General features: G+C 41.0%; 1 protein-coding gene across 3 annotated transcripts in view; it reads left to right on the top strand.

Moving 5' to 3' along the window:
* Nucleotides 1-1,770: 1,770 nt before the first annotated feature.
* LOC115011123 (thymocyte selection-associated high mobility group box protein TOX-like) overlaps nucleotides 1,771-18,129 on the top strand; it is a 72,544-nt gene continuing 56,185 nt past the window's right edge. For all 3 annotated transcript variants that reach the window (XM_029436097.1, XM_029436098.1, XM_029436099.1), the window contains exon 1: nucleotides 1,771-2,379. In XM_029436097.1, the coding sequence (XP_029291957.1) occupies nucleotides 2,275-2,379 (105 nt within the window). In that variant the 5' untranslated portion in view covers nucleotides 1,771-2,274. The remainder of the gene's footprint in view (nucleotides 2,380-18,129) is intronic.

Below are 18,129 nucleotides of genomic sequence, written 5' to 3' on the forward strand. Positions count from 1 at the left end.
CATCACATTTTATTTGAGATTAAAGTAGGGCTGTGTCTTTGTGCAGCACTAATTGCCATAGAGCTTCAGTAATTAAAGGACAATAAAGCCTTAGTAGTAATTAGTTTCTCTTGTTTGGTTGCTAGCCCATCAATTGTGCCTCAATAATACTGATCATTAGCATGCGCCTGGGCAGTGAGGGATGCTGGGAAAGGAGCCCTGCACACACAGCACTCCACATTCCATTCCCATGAAGCCATGGCACCGGGCCATGTGTTTAACCCTCTGTGTGCGGGGCCTGGGAGAGTGGCAGGCTGTGCCTAACAGCGATGGCCACCACTGTAACATAAATACAATTTCACTGTAACATAATAGACCTGCTGAAATAATGACCAGCTTCTTACATTTCTGAAGTTTGGGAACACAGGTGCTGCAGCAGTGGGGAGATGCTTCTGTGGACCCTTCTCAGTGTTGCATTCTCCTCTTTTCACATCAAGGTTCACCTAATTAAAGCCTGTCTGCAATACTGTTGAGGAGTGATAAAGAGGATGGGCAATACATACAAAATAAATACAAATTCTGTATGTAGCACTTAAATTGGTTTGTCTTATTTAAAGCTACAGCAATTGCACTTAAAATAGTTTGGCCTATGTGAAGCTAATGTACTTCCAAGATTCTTGCTGTTCTGAGTTTGTATCCTCATGGTTGCATTTATTGTCGCTTTGAACAAAAGCGTCAGCTAAATGAAATGTAATGTTATGATATATATTATCACTGTTTTAATGCTGATTCATCCTAAAAAACAGTTAAAATTAGATATCTTTAAACAGAACCGCATCAGGAGAATAAAGAATATTTCTGAGCAGGCAGGGTGTATGGATTGTGCTGTAAACTGTGGCATAGTAATAACGCCAGGCAGCATAAAATGTGCTCTGTTCTGTACTTTGCCTTGACATGATTGAAAGACAATGGTCCCATGGATAGGCCATTTCAACATCAAATGTGCATGCACATCACAGGGCAAGGGTGTGCTATCCATCACATTCAGTGGGCTGTCAGAGGCAGCTCTCACAGCCCCAGCTTCTCTCCACACACATTTGCAACTGTATGGCAATATAAGATTAAACCTCCTTGTACATATTCCACCCTGCATGTACGATATTTCACACACTTTTAAAATAGATCGTTGTTACCTGCTCTGCATTGGTGTGTGACGCCAAACGTAACACAACACTTTAAAATGCAAGCACTACTGGAGACCAAAACAACTTTATGATTATTGAAATGTACTTTTCCAAAAAAAAAGCAACCGAACACAAGTAAAACTCTTTATAAAAAACTGGACTTTATAAGAATGAAACTATCTGGCATGTCCTTTTGCTTTAACCTTATCACTGGCATTACGGTGAAATGAGAGCGGCCTTTCCAAGTGGATTTTTCTCACTGCCTGAGGCTATAGGCTGTGATCGGTTTTGTATCTGTATCAGGTGACGTTGACATTAAACAGGTTCAGGTTGTAGGCATGCAAATAAAAAAATAAGAAATACATAAAAACAACTACAGAGAGATTCTGTTCAACCGCATCCCATCCACCTAGGCACAACAACCCAAATGGACGCCTTTATGAAGCTCTGATGGAAGCAGAGTGCGCTTTATAATGCACAGCCGTGCACACTACTACATTTCCAGCTAATCAGAAGCGCGCAGTTGCAGAAAGGAGAGTGGTTGCCAAGGCAGCCACCAATCTCCCCTCCCCCTTCTCCCTCCGTTCCTCTTTCCCGTTTATTATCGGCAGAGGTCGCATGGCAGAGGGAAGTCCGACCACTTCTGTACTGGAACCAATGCAAGAATATGCACCTCCATAACAAAGCCTGTATGGAGTCCTGAGAGCAGTAGTGGGAAACAGAGGCTGCACATTTATGGACTGCTGTTCAGCCGTAGTTAAATATCTTAAAAAAGAGGGGAATCTAAGTTGGGGGGCTTTGCTTTTATTTGTTGTGGAACAACGGGATAGTTTTGCCAACACGTGTATCCATGATATTTGTGCTCTCCGTTTTGAGTGAGTGAGTGAGTGAGTGCTTCGCATCCTGGTGCGGGGCTCTGAGGAGGACTGCGCATCTTCACCAGAGTTGGTGCCGAAGTTCGGCCGTGAACGGATGTGAGGGAAGAGTGTACCGAGTAAAACTCCCCCACTTCTTTTTGTCTCTCCTGCTTCGGCGTTGTGTGTTTGCTGAGACAATAGTGAGTCAAAGACGCTGAAAGTGATTTCATGCCTTCAGTCTCGCACAACCTGAGATGGACGTGAGATTTTATCCTGCGCCCCCGGCTAATGTGGGTTCATGCTCCCTACCGACTGATCCAAGTTGTCTGAGCTCGTTGGACTATTACCACTCGAACAAGGTAAATAACAAACTGTGTTGCCTCGTGCTTTGAAATGCTTAATATCTCACCTGTCTCTCTATATCTATATGAGCCTGCAACATTCACGCAATGCATGCGTTTTTATCCACGGGCGCTCACTTGCCCCCAAACATACAGCTACACACGCCTCAAAAACATGTCAAGTGTCCGCAAATAAAGTGACCTGAGCTAGGATGGGCTGGTTTTAATTTAGTCTAGAACGGGACACATAATTTGTATTCACTGTTACTTTTACTGAAACCAGCAATCATTCTATTTTGCTGTTGAAAGAAAAATGTGTAGTACAACTTTTCTTTCCCTCCTCTAACCAGCATGGTTATTATGTTATTTCCCCGGTGAGATTGTGCCGTTGTGTCTCGCACAAAGCTGGCATTAAGTGTCCCACCCGATGTGGAATACCAGGGGCTGTATAGAATCCATACTGCCCCACTCTGCTCCAACATTATCTTCCCTCTCAATGATTTCTTATAGCTTACATGGTTTTCCGCTGGGAGTTCAACGATTAAATGGATGTGTGCCAGTAATGTACTGTTAATTACTTTGTAAGTAGAAACCACAGAGTCTGGCTGCTACAAAGTATCACTCTTTTCTCTCGCAGTTTTGACACCCCGCGGCTTTCGGCTTGTGACCTGCACTGAATCCATTGCAAGAGCGCAGGTGGCATTTAAAACAGCATTAGGAATATTTTGTAGTCCGACATTTTCCCCCAAATTTTTTAATCATCAGTTTTTCGAAAAACAACCAGTGCTTCACTTCCCCTGTTATAAATAACCCAAAGATGGGGAACTATACATCTTTAGATGTATTGCCATAAGAAATACAAACACCTCAAAGTAAGTAAGCTCACACCAAAAGTACTAATGAGCAGCAACAACCCAATATATACCCTGTGGTAATACAAGGAAAACTGTTTAAAACTGTTTACTTAGAGTAATTAGACCTTGTTGTGGTCACTTACCATGTTGGAATACATCAACAGGCTCTAGATGTGGACCTGCTGCTGGAGATGGAGATGGTTTGGGGTTCTTTGGCTTGCTTTCTCAGATAAAGATGGTTATATACGGGTATATGACATTGAGGTGGAATGATACACGGTTGGGGATGTTTTGTCTTTCACTGAGTGGGCAATGGAAAGTCTCTGTAACCGAACGGAACATTCCAGTAATCATAAAGATCATCTCCCAATTTTAAAATAATGGTGCTACAATAGTCTCTGCTCAGGGTTGGGCACAGATAGCTTGTTCAAGTGTGAAGAACAGAAAAAAACTCAATCAGGACAGTTTTATTTAGCGACTCCTATTCGATGAAATAAGGTCTATCTGTATAAAACATTTACTGATACGGCAGGTTTACACCTGTGACAAACAAATGGGCTCATATAACTGCCTCCTCCGCACAGGCTATCTTTTTTGTAGGTCAAACGAATTAGGATCATCCGCCATGCGGATAATCTCAAGAATATGCTGATATCCCCACACTGCATGAATCCTGGAAACAAAGCCACGAGATATTAAAGATATAAAGTGTTTTCACAAGGGAGAAGAAAGTGACACCAACTACTGTCACCGATACAAAAGTGTGGCGCCCCTCAAAATGACAAGTGTTCATTTAAATTATTGAAATCCCCCCATTCCCTTTGCTTGAGGGAGTGGGGGCTCTTTCCACAAGGGGAGGTCTAATTTGCTGTCATCACATGTGTAACACTAACTACCTTCACTAGTAATGCAAATTAGGTCCGGCGGCAGCGGGGATCACTTGGTGTCCTGTTAACACGGGGTCAAGTTCCTCTTCTCAAAAGCTTGTCAAACTGGCCGGGGCACTAAAGAGACATGTGATGTGTTATGTAGGTACTGTATCTACGCATCAGATCTGCCCGCTGCTGATCATCTCTGACAGCCCTAGTTGGTCAAATTCTGCCCTGGTCTCTCCGTGAAGCAGTGTGGAGGCAAAAGGCTAATCATAGCATTAAGTCAATTGTTTTTTTATGGGCTTACTTTGCATATTTATGTGGGTATTTTGGTTTGTGGCTGAATTTGTTGGCTTCTAGTTTAGCTTCGATATTCTTTTGGGATAATATATTTGGAAAAGAGTCAAAATAATTTGAATAAAAAGAAGTTTTTGGTAAGATGGTTACAATTTGGCAACCAGTATTGAGATATATTACCATTATACTCCTTTCTGGCTGCTCCAGTATCCCTGTTGGAAAAAAAGAAAAAAAGAAGCAATTTACAGCCTGAGAAAAGATCTCTCCTGTTATCGCTGTGAAATTAACAGTGTCAATCTGACTCACAGACAAGCTTAATTGGATAAAATGAGCATGTGCTGGTATTTTAGCTTTATAGTGTGTTTATTTGCGAACCTGTTTTCTGTGCTACTGACTCACTCTGGATGCTGTGCGCAGACATAAGCCTAGTTTAAGTAATTATCAAGTTTATGTCACTTCCAGAGAACATGTGTGCTGCTGTCATGCGTTCAGCCTTTGTCCCACTGCTCATTTGGAGCCGCAGCTTGTTTCATTTCTAATAGTTTATGTGCATGCTTTGCTTCCGGATGTATTCTTTCTTTCACCTTTTTTAATGTGCTGATAATTACTGTGATCACTCTTTGCTCAGTGAATCATTTCCGTTACTTTGACACTGTTGTCCACGATCCACAAAAGCGTCTTGCACGGAGGAAATGCAAACATTTTCCCTGCCAACATTTGTCATCGACGAGTGCTTAAGTAACATGAATCATTCTTGCTGCCAAATCAGTTTGTGCTGTAATCACTGAGAAGTTCAGAGCCGCAAAACTGCTAAAGGTGAAGACTGCAAAAAAAAGAGATGCATAAATTGAGCAGAGAAGGTACTTCAAGCGCAGATTGAGATGATTCAGAAAGATCAATAAATAACCCTGAAGATTTCTACTTCAATTCTTTCAATACTCACTTTATTTCACTGCGAGTGTGCGTGTCTTTTTACTGCTGTGTTGCTCTCCCCCTGCCGAGGAGAAATGACACAGAATAATACCATTATAACAGCTTTGTGCTCAGATGGTAATATTAAACTTTGCCATGTTTTAATGCTGTCTGCTGCCTTACAGGCTGCACGGTACATATATTAACCATACATACAGTGCAAATACTATACTAATATGTATTGTAGAAAGCATTGGAAGTATAAAGATGCATTTTGTCTTACACAACATGTACGACTGTAATTGCCGTTTGTCCGGCACTTTTAGTTTGCTCTGTGAAATGGGCACACAGTGTCTGCTCCTTTATTTGAATACCTTAATCAAACAGTGCTGCTGCTGCTGGGGTGAGGTGCTGCATACAGTATAGCAATAGCATAGAGTGCAGAGAGAGTCGTCCCTGTGTTTATACACTCAGGCCCCACCCAGCTCATATATCCTCCCAACAACTGATATCTGCTTAGATAGGGCATGACTGAAGAGCTGGCTTTGTTAGTTGGTGGTCTCCTCTGCCTCAGATAAGCTGTGGTATGATGCGCTCCATTTGAATGCCTTATCTTAGTTTTATTTTTTATTACAGGACTGCCTGGTGTATACTGTGCAAAGGTTTGAATACTTTGCATTAATATATTCAGTCGGCTTCCATCCTCAAGTGAAAAAAGCTCTCGAATAAACACAGACATATTTATTGTAAGCTAAATGTACATGGGTTACTTTCAGTACCTTCGAGTACTTCAACGTGGCCGACAAATTAACCAGTCCCTGTAATGCAGGCTTTAGTGTATGTTCATGTTGAGTGGCGTTGTCGCTATTAGCTAATGACAAACTCTGTGGTATGTGTCAGAGAGGCAGAAAGGGAGAATCAAAGGATGAGTGAGAGAGTCAAATGGGTTGAAGTAATCAGTGGCCCAGTATGGGGACAGTGTGTGTGTTTGTGTGTGTGTGTGCGTGTGCGTGCCTGTGCATGATAACTCGGGGCCATTCAAGCGTTTTGCTGACTACGGAATCACAATCACAATTGCTTTCATAGCCCCGTGCAGAGGACGGCCATGCATACCTCAGTAAGGGCCTGCGACACACAGCGAGCAGGGGCAAAGCAAAAACAGCCACTAAATCATATTCTCCCTGCCCTGACACACGGAGGAGATTTTTTAATATGGATTCCGACCATTTGAAATCATTTCAATAAAGCTGGAATTGGCTCTGGCATTGGCTGAGTCACAGAGACTCCATATGGCACAGAGATTTCTTGCCTTAAATGATTTTTTTCACCTAGGTGACTCTGTGTAAAAAGTAATTTTCCCAACTAACCACAAGTTGTCTACGTCTACTGTTTTTTTAGTGACTGAATTTCTCTGATGGATGTAGACAGACGTGAGTATTGATGAAAGGAAATAAGACACGTGATGCTGTAATACCACATACATGGATAGCTTTTCTCGCCATTTAAATGCCCCGTGTCTCTTTGTTTGGCCTTTAAATGCAGAGAGTGACAGTATAAATGTATGTGTGTGGTAGTGCCGTTGGTGGGGGGGTTACCCATGTGCTAATTGTTGGCCCTGGCAGTGCTAAGCAACTTCCTCGTTGGTGGGTACCAGTGCTTCCCCCTAAGCGTCTGTTACCATAATTAAGACCAGCCGCCCCACTGTAGTGTGCTTACATTAGTCAGCCCGGGCCTTCCCATGGGGCAGTGTGATGGCATTCTCATTCTTACTAAAGGAGAAGAAAGAAAAAGAAACAGCACCAGCACCTGCTGCAGAGGAGGCCCCTGGGTGTTTAGTTAAATGTTGATTATGTTTATTAATGGCTGCAAACACTCAGAAGGAACGACGCGTGGCAAAATTGATGTGCAAAGTAAGCAGCACGTCAGTCTATCTGTTGATCTATCTATAATAAATAAACATGCATTGTTGTAGCTGTTATTGAGGTTTTTCTAGTGGTTTAAGCTCCGTTGCACTGACAAGATTATGGGAGCTTCGAGCTGTCCCATCATGGGTTTTTGTCATCAATTGTCAAGCAATAGACAACTAAACTATTTGAAGTCATCACCTTGGGTTAGGGTTAGGGTTTTCATTTTACAACACAGTAATCAACAGATAAATCAGTAATTAAAATAAGCAATAATCACAGCCCTAGTATATGAATACAGCATTCCTACTGTGTGCACTCAACGTCTAATTTACCTTTAAGCACAAATCATTCCACAAGTTTGAAGCAATGATATAAATAGGAAATGTGCATTACAATCTGGAGAGAGATGATTTATGCGGTGACAGAATTCAGGAAAGATGGAACCTTCTTGTATGTATGAATGTATATACTGTATGTATGTATGTATGTATGTATGTATGCATGTATGTATGTATGGAAGAGGCTGGAAGCTGGACAAACATTCCCAGTTGTTCCAGCTTCCTGAGGTATGTCCTGTGCAAACACCATGGGCCATGGTATAAGCTCCTTGCCAGGGATTTAAGGCTCTTTCCCTCCCTTGTTTTTACTGAATATCCTTTACAAATATTATCGGCCTGGTGTCGGTGCCATGTTTGCACTGCAGCCTGAAGGGACAAAACACATGAAAGTTTAATTTATGATCCAAGCCCAGACAAATGCATAAACAGCATGTAAAGTAGAAGGAAGTTTGAATATAGATTATTGTTCTGACTGTGCCTGTAGATCAATCTTATCTTTTTGGCGGATAAATTATCAATCAGAAAACTTTTTTAGGTCGCTGTTGACTACCAGATCTTTGACTTAAACTGAGCGCTGGTGTCGTTCGTTAATTCACTGACGTGCATTGATTTGGACTGCCAGAGGTTTCCACTCGAGGAAGACAAGGTTGATAAATCCATACGATCCTGAATTTGCTCTCTTTCCTCTTTGCCCAACTGTGACTGTCTAGCCTTGTCCCTTGTCTGTCAGGAGCATGTGTTTATTATGTGTGACATATTTAGCAGGCAGATATAATTGCCTGTGCAAGGCTGTAATCGTCTGCGTCCAATTCAGTCAGCAGAGACTGCGGGAACCCACAGAGCCACCGAGGTAATCAAACTGTGGCTCATTCGTCCTCTTTGAGAGCTAATGATGAGCTCCATGATCGTTTACAATGGGCCGAGAGTGACGTGTGACAGAAAGTACAGTGGTAGTACCATGGTTTTAGCTCTTGAAAGGCTATCTTTGGTTTAAGACACGGGAATCGGCTGAAACAGAGAGAAATGGAGAAGTTGCTGTAGAGTTATGGAAAGTGAGAAAAATAGAGATAGAGGTTGCTAAAGAAAAAGAGAGGTAGAGAGGTTAGAGGAGACTTGTGGGTTGAGAAAAGGGAGGGAAAACGAGAGTAAGAGGGCCTCTCTTTGTGTTGTCGACCTATTTAGTCTCAAGTTGGCCACGAGCCAATGTCGATGAGTGATGTCGCTAAGAAAAACAAACAGAGGAAAGAAAAGTAGGATTTTGGAAATTATGACATAAGGTCAATGGTGTTATGCTATCGAGGACTTGAGTCTCTATAGGCTTCAACAACCTCATAGCAGCTCAGTAGGTTTGTTAACACACAGGAAAGAGAAACTTAAGCAGATCTTTTTATAGAATTGTTAATAACACAGTAGACAGTAGTGAAAAACCATAGCCTAAAGCAGCACTTACTGGCACAACCCACGTCAACCAAGCAAGTATATGTGTGAGTGTGTGTGTGTGTGTGTGTGTGTGTGTGTGTGTGTGTGTGTGTGTGTGTGTGTGTGTGTGTGTGTGTGTGTGTGTGTGTGTGTGTGTGTGTGTGTGTGTGTGTGCGTGTGCAAATGTGTGTGTATTCATGATTTTGGTGTGTGTTGCTGGCACCTTAGCAATGGTGGAAGAATTATTCAGATCTTTTACCAAAGTAAAACTAGCAGCTCCACACTGTAGAAACTCTGTTATAGGTGATAGTCATAAAGTAACACAGGCTAAAGACTAAAGAGGACTTGCTGCTCTTCATTTCACCCAAATTACAAAAGACAGTTTACCTCTAGTTGTCTGGTTTTGTTTATTCAGGTGTTCAAGAATTCCACCTCTGAGATGCGGGAACAATACAACGCAGGTGGATGGAATTTTGCATTAAACAAAAATGGCATTTAAAGAAATACACAGCAGTCTTTCCAGAATCAATAGAGCACACTGTCAACTGTTTTCGGAAGAAAGTAAGTAAGCACGGGTAAGCGAGGAAATAGTTTACATTAGTGGCTGCAACTAACGATTTAGTTTGGTCCATAAATTCTTCCATGACAGGTTCCTTTCTTTCTTTATCCAACCAACTGTCCAAATCCCAACAATACTGAGATTACTATCACATAAAACAGAGAACAGCAGAAAATCTTAACCTGTTGTTTCAGTTCAACAGCAACAGGTACAGTTAAGCCAGTCCCTTAGCAAAGGCATCAGGAATGTCATAACCAGTAACAAATGTTTGTGGCAGCCGGGCAGGGAAAGGTAGTGAAACTGAGAGATGATCATGTTTTATTAAGCCTGATAATGCAGCCTAATCTGTTCCTCGGGTTACACAGTGCTTTGTGGGTAATTAGAGATCATGTCGTACGCCAGGCCTGCTAAAAATTTGCACTCCGCCCTAATCCCCTCCTATCCGCCTTTCACCCGCCACCTCCCTTCTTCTCTCTTTTCATTCTCTCCCTCGCTCACAAAAAAAACAACATGCTTCCAAATGAGCAGGCTTCCTGTCAAGGAAACGAACAAATAAACAAACATGGCAGCCATACGTCAGGTAGCTAGTCATCAGAAAGTTTATACCTTGCTGTAAGATACTTGGAAATGTGCTTATGTGTTCAGAATTCAATTAGAGGATGTCAACAGTGGAGCACTTTGTGGTCTGCTTTGTGGAACTTGTTAGATGAATGACTAATGCCTCCTGGCAAGTGCCCCAGGTTTACTATTACCAAAACAATGGCACTTGATACAGAGCACCATAGCCTTGGTTTTCACACAGACAGGAGCTAAGGCTGCTGTGTTCTTTTTGAACCCCATATGCTGACTGCCCATTCATGCAACGCCCCCCAAACACAGAGACACACAAAAGGGAAATTCTCAACGGACACGGTGACTTGTTGAAAAAAACAACAGCTTCTTTCATCGCTCATTGTCCCCAACCTTTCCATTGTTAAAAAACTAAGAAACGTTTTCCTTTCTCGGTATCTAGATTTGAGAATCGTAAAATGTAAAATGGTCGAGCTTGTTTACATACACGCATTTATATGATTACTCGGATTATGACTGCAACTCTAATAAAGTATCTAAACATCAGGTGTAAAATAATGATGCAATCTGGTACAGTTTTAGAGCAAAAGCATCAGCTGCCGCCCACCATAAACTCAAGAAACTGTACAAACACTGGATGAAAAGCGGGTTTAAATCTAACTCACTGAGTTGAATGCAGTGATTCCCCTACAATCTTGTCATGCCTGGTGGTTTGAGCTAAAAATCCCCTGTACATAAAAGAAGACATGAAAGCAATAACCATATAGAAACCGTATGCATTCATCTCCTCAGCATCTCAGTGCACGCCATGAAACCTCATCCTACAGTATGTACAGTATCCTATGTAAGTCATTGAAGAAAGTGTATTAGTAAACTATTTGAAGCTTATGAGTACACATGATTACAGTTGTGTCATAGACACCAGCCACAGATAGTAAACAGTACTTATAAGTGATGTATTTAAATCATTAATATCATCAGCTTTCAGAGCCACCTTCTTATAAAAGATAATTTATTCAGACACAGAGGAGATACAGTCCTTCGGAGGGATATGTGTTCATAGTGTTGCCGTAAAGGAAACAAGCTTTCAAAAAGCTCATATACCATCATGCATCTCATTTGCATAAAAATTTAGCAAAATGCAAAACTGAGCTATATTCAAAGCGCTGAAGTAGCATGGTGATTATCGGCAGAACGAGAAGGCTTTTAAGAGTTGAGGTAGCTAATAGCTACTAGTGGCTCTTTATCTCAATTTGCATGTAGGTGGTTTTTTGTGGGTATGGGAAGGTTAGGAGCCAAGCCAAAAACACAAAGCAAGAAAACACAGTGAAGTTGTTGAGCAGGAGATAAATTGGAGTTTGAGGTCTGGGGAATTTTTGACTTCTAGGGTATCGTTTGCTGTTTTATTGGCTGCAATGGTTGTCAATCACTGTGAAATCTTTTCCATACACAGCATGCTCGATTTTAATCTCATCAAGTTCAACAGAGTTTTAAAACCTGTGCGACAGACCCAGACGATGCAAGTTGAATGTGCTTTCATTTTAGCGTCTAGAGACCCTCCTGTATGCTGCCTGGAGAATGTCACTTTATAAGCAAATTTCTCCTTCATATTCCATTGCAAATGATCGATTATATATGTTTCATATCTGTAAATAAAGTAACAAACAAACAAATACTTTATTGCAATAATCCACATATCATCAACCGTGTCATTATGTAGAAATATGTGATCACTTTTGTTCCGTTCGTCATTTTCTCACATTGATGAAGCTGTTTACAAACTGTAACCACAAACACATCATTGCGGGCCAATAGGTGCTATGATTGGATGGAGGTGATAACACAAAACATCCCAAGTTGTCCAATTAGAACTGCACAACTTTAAAAAACGATTTTGAACCCTGCATGACTACTCACACACAAACATGCACACACACTCAGGGTCATATACACTCACTCACTTTTACACCTCTGAATCACCATCCAAACACACACACACACACACACACACACACACACACACACACACACACACACACACACACACACACTTCGCATATAGCTCCAAGGCATTTCATTTCCTCTCCTCCTATGACAACATCATAATATAATGGGACATGGTGTCACGTGACGAAAGCAAGTACATGGAGCAATCAAATCGCTCTCTCTGTCTCTCTCTCTAGCTTGAAGGGCAGAACGGTCAGTCGTTACATAAACTAGAGTTGGTTTAATTACAGAAATATGTGCATTGTGTCCTTTAAAAAACAAGTTAGTTATCCGTGTTACATCAGGAGTTTTGATAACATACTTTGTTCTCTGTGCTCACTCCAATCTGTAGTTAGGCTAACATACTTAATCCGAGTTAGAAGCTAAATTGAAGTTGCTCTACTCAAAGTACACATGTATTTTCATCTTAAATGAGTACATGGGGCTGCACTTGGTAGAGATGGCATAGAGTTGGAATATTTACTCCCTTCCATCTGTAGGAAGTGACAAACCAAAACTAAAAGAGCAAAGTACCAAACAGTTTCCCAAACAAGGAAACGAGACCATCACCATCATTTGACCTTCATCCTCTCTCATCCCGTTTGGCATCCTTTGGTTGAAATGATCCCAGACCAGCAGAGTTAGAGTGACATTGTGTGTGTAGTTTATCATTTCTCAGGACTGGAGTTGACATTTGTTAAAGTTTTTTCTCACAGTTTATTAAACCGCTTCTGTCTGACTTTCAGCATTTTATTCGTCATCCATTGAACTTTGTTGTCTCTGACCCTCACTCCAGGTATTCACTGTGTGCTCCTCCAGCGCAGTACCATCGCACAGTCTTCGGATGAGCCTGTAATTAAGTCATTTCGGAGCCTTGAGAGTACGACTATAGCGCACTGAGCTGAGACCAATCTCCCACTAATTGTCCCGAGTTTTAATTTCTAATGGAATAAGGGCCAGGGGGAATGCAGCTTAATGAGATGCAGTTATTGTGTGTGTGTGTGTGTGTGTGTGTGTGTGTGTGTGTGTGTGTGTGTGTGTGTGTGTGTGTGTGCGTGTGTGCGTGTGCGCGCTCTTGTATCTGTTTACTGTAACCACTATTGGCCCCGGTGAATAGAGAAACAAGAGTGAGTAAAGCAAGATGTTCCGTTTGATTTTGTGACCTCGTTTCTGTTTATTCTACAAAGCACTCAGGATGTCTCCGTCTTTCCAAACTGTAAATGTACACATAATAAATGGTAAATGCCCCTTAAAATAAGTAACATAATTGATTGTACATTGACAGTAGAGTCAGAATACGCCTTTTAGCAATACCTACACCCTTTTAAACAAACTGGGGATTGCCCTCTCTTAATAACTTTGTATGGTGGAGACCCTTCCAAAAGTGAAAAGTGCTTTTGCCCTTGGCACTCAAGTTATTGCTCAGACAGCATGGTTGTAGACTGGAACTGGAAAGGTTGTTTACATAGCCATGGGAGTGTTTGTGTCATGATTTAGATTCCAGGCATTTAAACATCCAAATAAATCAGTTTAGACTTCTGAGGACGAGTAAATCTCCAAAAATAAGAGATGAGCCAGCTGTGTTTAAAATCTGTGAGGTAGTTGTATCTCTAAAGCTCGAGCAATTTTGTTTTCAGTTATTATAGGCAAAGGAAATGCGGGTCAAAGCTCACCGAGCATTTGTGCTTTAGTATATTGACAACAGGGATGTTTATCTTTTGTTCACGGTAAAATATTGCTTTTGCCATGTTGTGCCATGTATTATCGCACACCATTAGACTGTGGTTTTAATGGCAACATGCACACGCACACGCACACACACACACACACACACACACACACACACACACACATCCTATGTGTTACACAAGCAACAACTTTAGCACCAAAAAGATAATAAAAACAACAACCCTGAAGACACATGACTGCATGAATCTTTCAAACACTTTGGTGACTTCACTGTAATTCTTCTACCTTATCGCTTTTGACTGGAGTTTGCTTTTGCAACTGACTCAAGGCCCTTCCTCTTATTGTTTCAATATGTCAGAGCATTGTTTGAATGAGGTCACCCATTACCGATCTGGCCTGAGGCCAGCTTGACTTCAGCTGATTTAATTGAATCTACAACATGAGTCAAATTCAAACAAGCAGAGACTGCTTTGCCATGACAGCCTCATTACTCCACATTAAGAACTCATTTCACAATGCATTGTGACTTTGGGCTTGACAAATGGTGAAAAGGGATAAAATCAAATAAGTGAATACATTTTGGAAGGCTACACTTGTAATGCTCTGGCTGAAAAAACTCCAGCGCTGTACATATATTATAGGAAAGCTGAAAAATAGTCTCTCTGCTGTTTTGTATAAATTAATGTGAATGCCGTCTGGGTTCGAGTGTCCCCATGTTTGCCTTGTCTGCAGTAATGGACTGACATTCAATGCCATTTTCCTTTTTAAATGAAATTTTCGTCAAAGCGTTATGAATTTAACCTGCCTTGTCACTCAAGCCACAGACAGCGCTGAGAGAGGAGAAAATATGCGAATGAAACCTTTCACTGCAGATTTTACTGTTAGCTGTGAGCAGACAAAATAATGACGCCTTTATCACATCGACGGGACAACAAACAAAGAAGGCTTTCTTGTGACACACCACAGGACATGATATCATGCATTATAATGACATACATTATGTGTATGTCACATACACAACATTCATGGCATCTCAGCTGTTAGCTAGCTGCATTTCAGAATTTCATCAGCTCTAACCTCGACTAAATTTCTCAATTAAGCACGCATTCTTTGAGAGCCACTGGCAGCTCGGCCAGAGCTCGCAGAGGAAAAAACCGTACTGCAGACTCACCGTGCCAGGGCCTCCCTCCACAATAGGGAAGGAAATGTTGAGACTGCGAGGGCTGTGGAGTGGAGATATGGCAGTGTTTGCTTAGGGCTAGGTATCGGGCACAAAAACAAACATGGCCGCCCTTAATGAGCCTGTTTGCCTGCCAAAGGTAAAGACAGCTGTTGTCTCTCGCCACAACAGAGCAGGCCTCAGTACCACGGAGCACAGAGGTGCTTTCTGCGTCCCCATAGTAACGCTCACCTTGTGTGTACTCAAGAGGAAACTTATTAAGTCTTCTTTACAAATGATCACTGAGTAAAATGTAAATTGTGAGGCCATACGGCACTTTCATAAGGTTGGCTGTGAAATAAAAAGGTTTATTAAGTAAGTCTTGTCTTCAGAGTTCTAAAAGTGATATTATTGGACAGTTTAAGACGACATACTTTTCTTTTTTTGCATCTGTCTTTTGGCGCTGGAGATAAATGTCTCTGAAATCTCTTCTAGTAAATATAAAGTGGATCTCACAAAGATTGTAATGCACAGGAATATAGGCAAAGTGGGGGGTACTGAAACCTGGAAAAGCACTTTTCTCTTGTATAAGAAAATTAATACATTCGAGCTGTGCCTGTCCAACTGAATCAGCACTGACAGCTTGCTGCACTCCACGGCTAATTTTAGAGTTAAGAATATGAGTGAGATGACTGCACAAGCAGTTTGTCGAGAGGAAAAGCAGCCAGTAAGAAACTGCAAACATTAAAGGTCCAACCGTCAATTGCATCAGGGTGGCTTCTGTTGAAACAAAGCCCTCGCAGCCCACACCGCCTTCCTGCCATTGTTTACAGTACATTTTCAGCTATTGAATGGAAGACATTTCTTTTTCCATTATCAAACTGGTAAATCTGACAAAAGGACTGACATTGTCACAGATATAGTTTTATATTGTATGGATGAGTAAGGACAAGCCTGTTAATTAGCCTTAGTTGCATATTAAATGAACAGAGCATTGACAGGAGAAATAGCTTACTTGATTATAAGAAGAAAATGAAGACATGAACCCTTGATGTTCAGTCCAGCGTGACCGACGCTTTTAAGTGTTAAAAAGTGTAATAGAAGAAATGTTGGATCATACACATACTGTATATGGTGTTTAATTGGTTTATTAACTTTGCTACTTAAGTTAGAGCTCACTTTGATATCGCAACAACAAACAAACAAACAAAGCTCTTGAATTAGGTGTTAACATTTCCGAAAAAACTAATACTAAGTCTTAGATTATTTTTAATTACATTTTAGGAATCTTATTCATACTTGTTGGATATATCCGTTTTACCTCATTTTTTTCAGCATTCACTGTATACTTTTTAAATTGTGTTGTAACAAAAGCCTTAACATTACATTTAAATTGCGGTTGTTAGATAGCATTCATTGTGGTGCTGTGAAAAAGCTTGATGCATATTTCCTGTTTGACTATTTCAAAGAAATGCCACATAACTTAACCGCTGCAGTGGTGTGACTTGGTTCAAAATGCCCCTGACCACATGTTTGACGACGAAGGTCAGGCTGCATGTGACTAGTGATATGACTGGTTGGCATTCTCTGTCCTACATCTTTACATTAACGCCACACATTGCATGTGACTGCTCCTCTTTGGTAATGCTGCTGAGGCAGCAATCTGGGGTTGCTCTGCAAGGAAGCATTCGGATGTAGAAAATGTTTTTACTTTCTTTGACAAGGTGTGACCTGACATGATAATATAATTCATTATATCATGTCAATATACAGTCCAGTAAATACAAAATTGAGTTTTATGTATGCAAACATTTCTCGAAGGCAGAAATGTTGTTTAAATGTGTAACTGAAAAAGTGAAATCTACCTGTTCAGGTTAAGTGTTAGCTCATCTGACCTGCTGAGCTTCTCAAGTCTATATATACTTTAATTGTTTGTATTTTTAAATGTAGATTCACTCCTAAGTTTTGTGAGCTACATACAGTAACAACATTAGCTTGATTGCACCCATACATTGTGATTTAACTACCAGGTTACATGTTGGTACTGCCTTCATAGCTTCTCTGCACGTCAGTGTAACTAAACCTTAAACTATCTCTAATTAATGAACCATTTTGACAAATGGTCATTTTGGAAGTTATTTTCGCAGCTCTGTGCGTGGTTAAGTTTAGGGCTGCTATTTTCACCCACAATATCATCATCTTTCTGTCACAGACATTTGGCTTGCTGCACGTCTCCCAGGCTGTAATCTGTTAGCACTTCCCCTATTTGTTTGCAGCAGTGTCTTTCAATTAAACAGCAGGGCCAGCTTCTTCAGAGATTTCGTTTTCCAGTGACTCCCCAGAGACGGAGCCGAGGAAATGGCTGAACACATCAGACGCATTCGTCTTCTCTGCTTAGTTACCTTGCAGGGGGAAAATGGTGATACCCATTTCCTTCGTCTAATGTGTTTGCTTTACACACTATGCCAAGTGTCAACATGCAGCTTCTTGAAAGTCATTTTTCATTTGGAGCAAGTAGCTAGGCTGAACAAGCTAGGGCATTGCACAACATTGCTTTCCCCCGTCTTTTATCAGCTTTCGTTTTTTTAAGGTGGCAAACTTCTAATGTTTAAGGTTAAAAGTGCACCAGTCAGAGATTATTACTTAACAGCCTTGGCTGGTTGTTGATTGTGAATAAAAAGCCAATTATCATAATAGGATATGGGACATAATGACAGAATTAAACGAGTGTGACAGACACACAATAGGCCTGCTCTGTCATCGTCTTAGCCCAGCTCACTTATTAGAATTAATCTGGTCTAATTAAAAATGCAAATGGCTCAAAGTCATTGATGGAGTTTACATGTTTTTATAACATTTAACTGATTTAATTACATGGAAAATGAAATGGTGGGATGTGCGATTGAAATATTTTTTTTGTCGTCACCCTCCCGCCGGTTGCTACAGAGAAATGAATATTCTCTCATGCCAGGAAGGGAAGGTAATGAGATTAGTGCTCTCCCTCTCTCTGTTTCTCTCTCCATCTCCGCCTTTCAGATGCTGATGGTTTGGTTCATCGAACCAAGAAGAGCAGTTTTATTGTTATCACAGAAAACATTTTATCTTGGTCTCAAAAGCACCTACTGTATTGTGTGGGCTGAGAGCTTCACAAAATTTAAAGAGTTTCCTCCTACAATATATCATTTTAAAAGACCACTATATGATTT

This window comes from Cottoperca gobio, chromosome 7 (genome assembly GCF_900634415.1).
Source record: "Cottoperca gobio chromosome 7, fCotGob3.1, whole genome shotgun sequence".
Classification (NCBI taxonomy): Eukaryota; Metazoa; Chordata; class Actinopteri; order Perciformes; family Bovichtidae; genus Cottoperca; species Cottoperca gobio.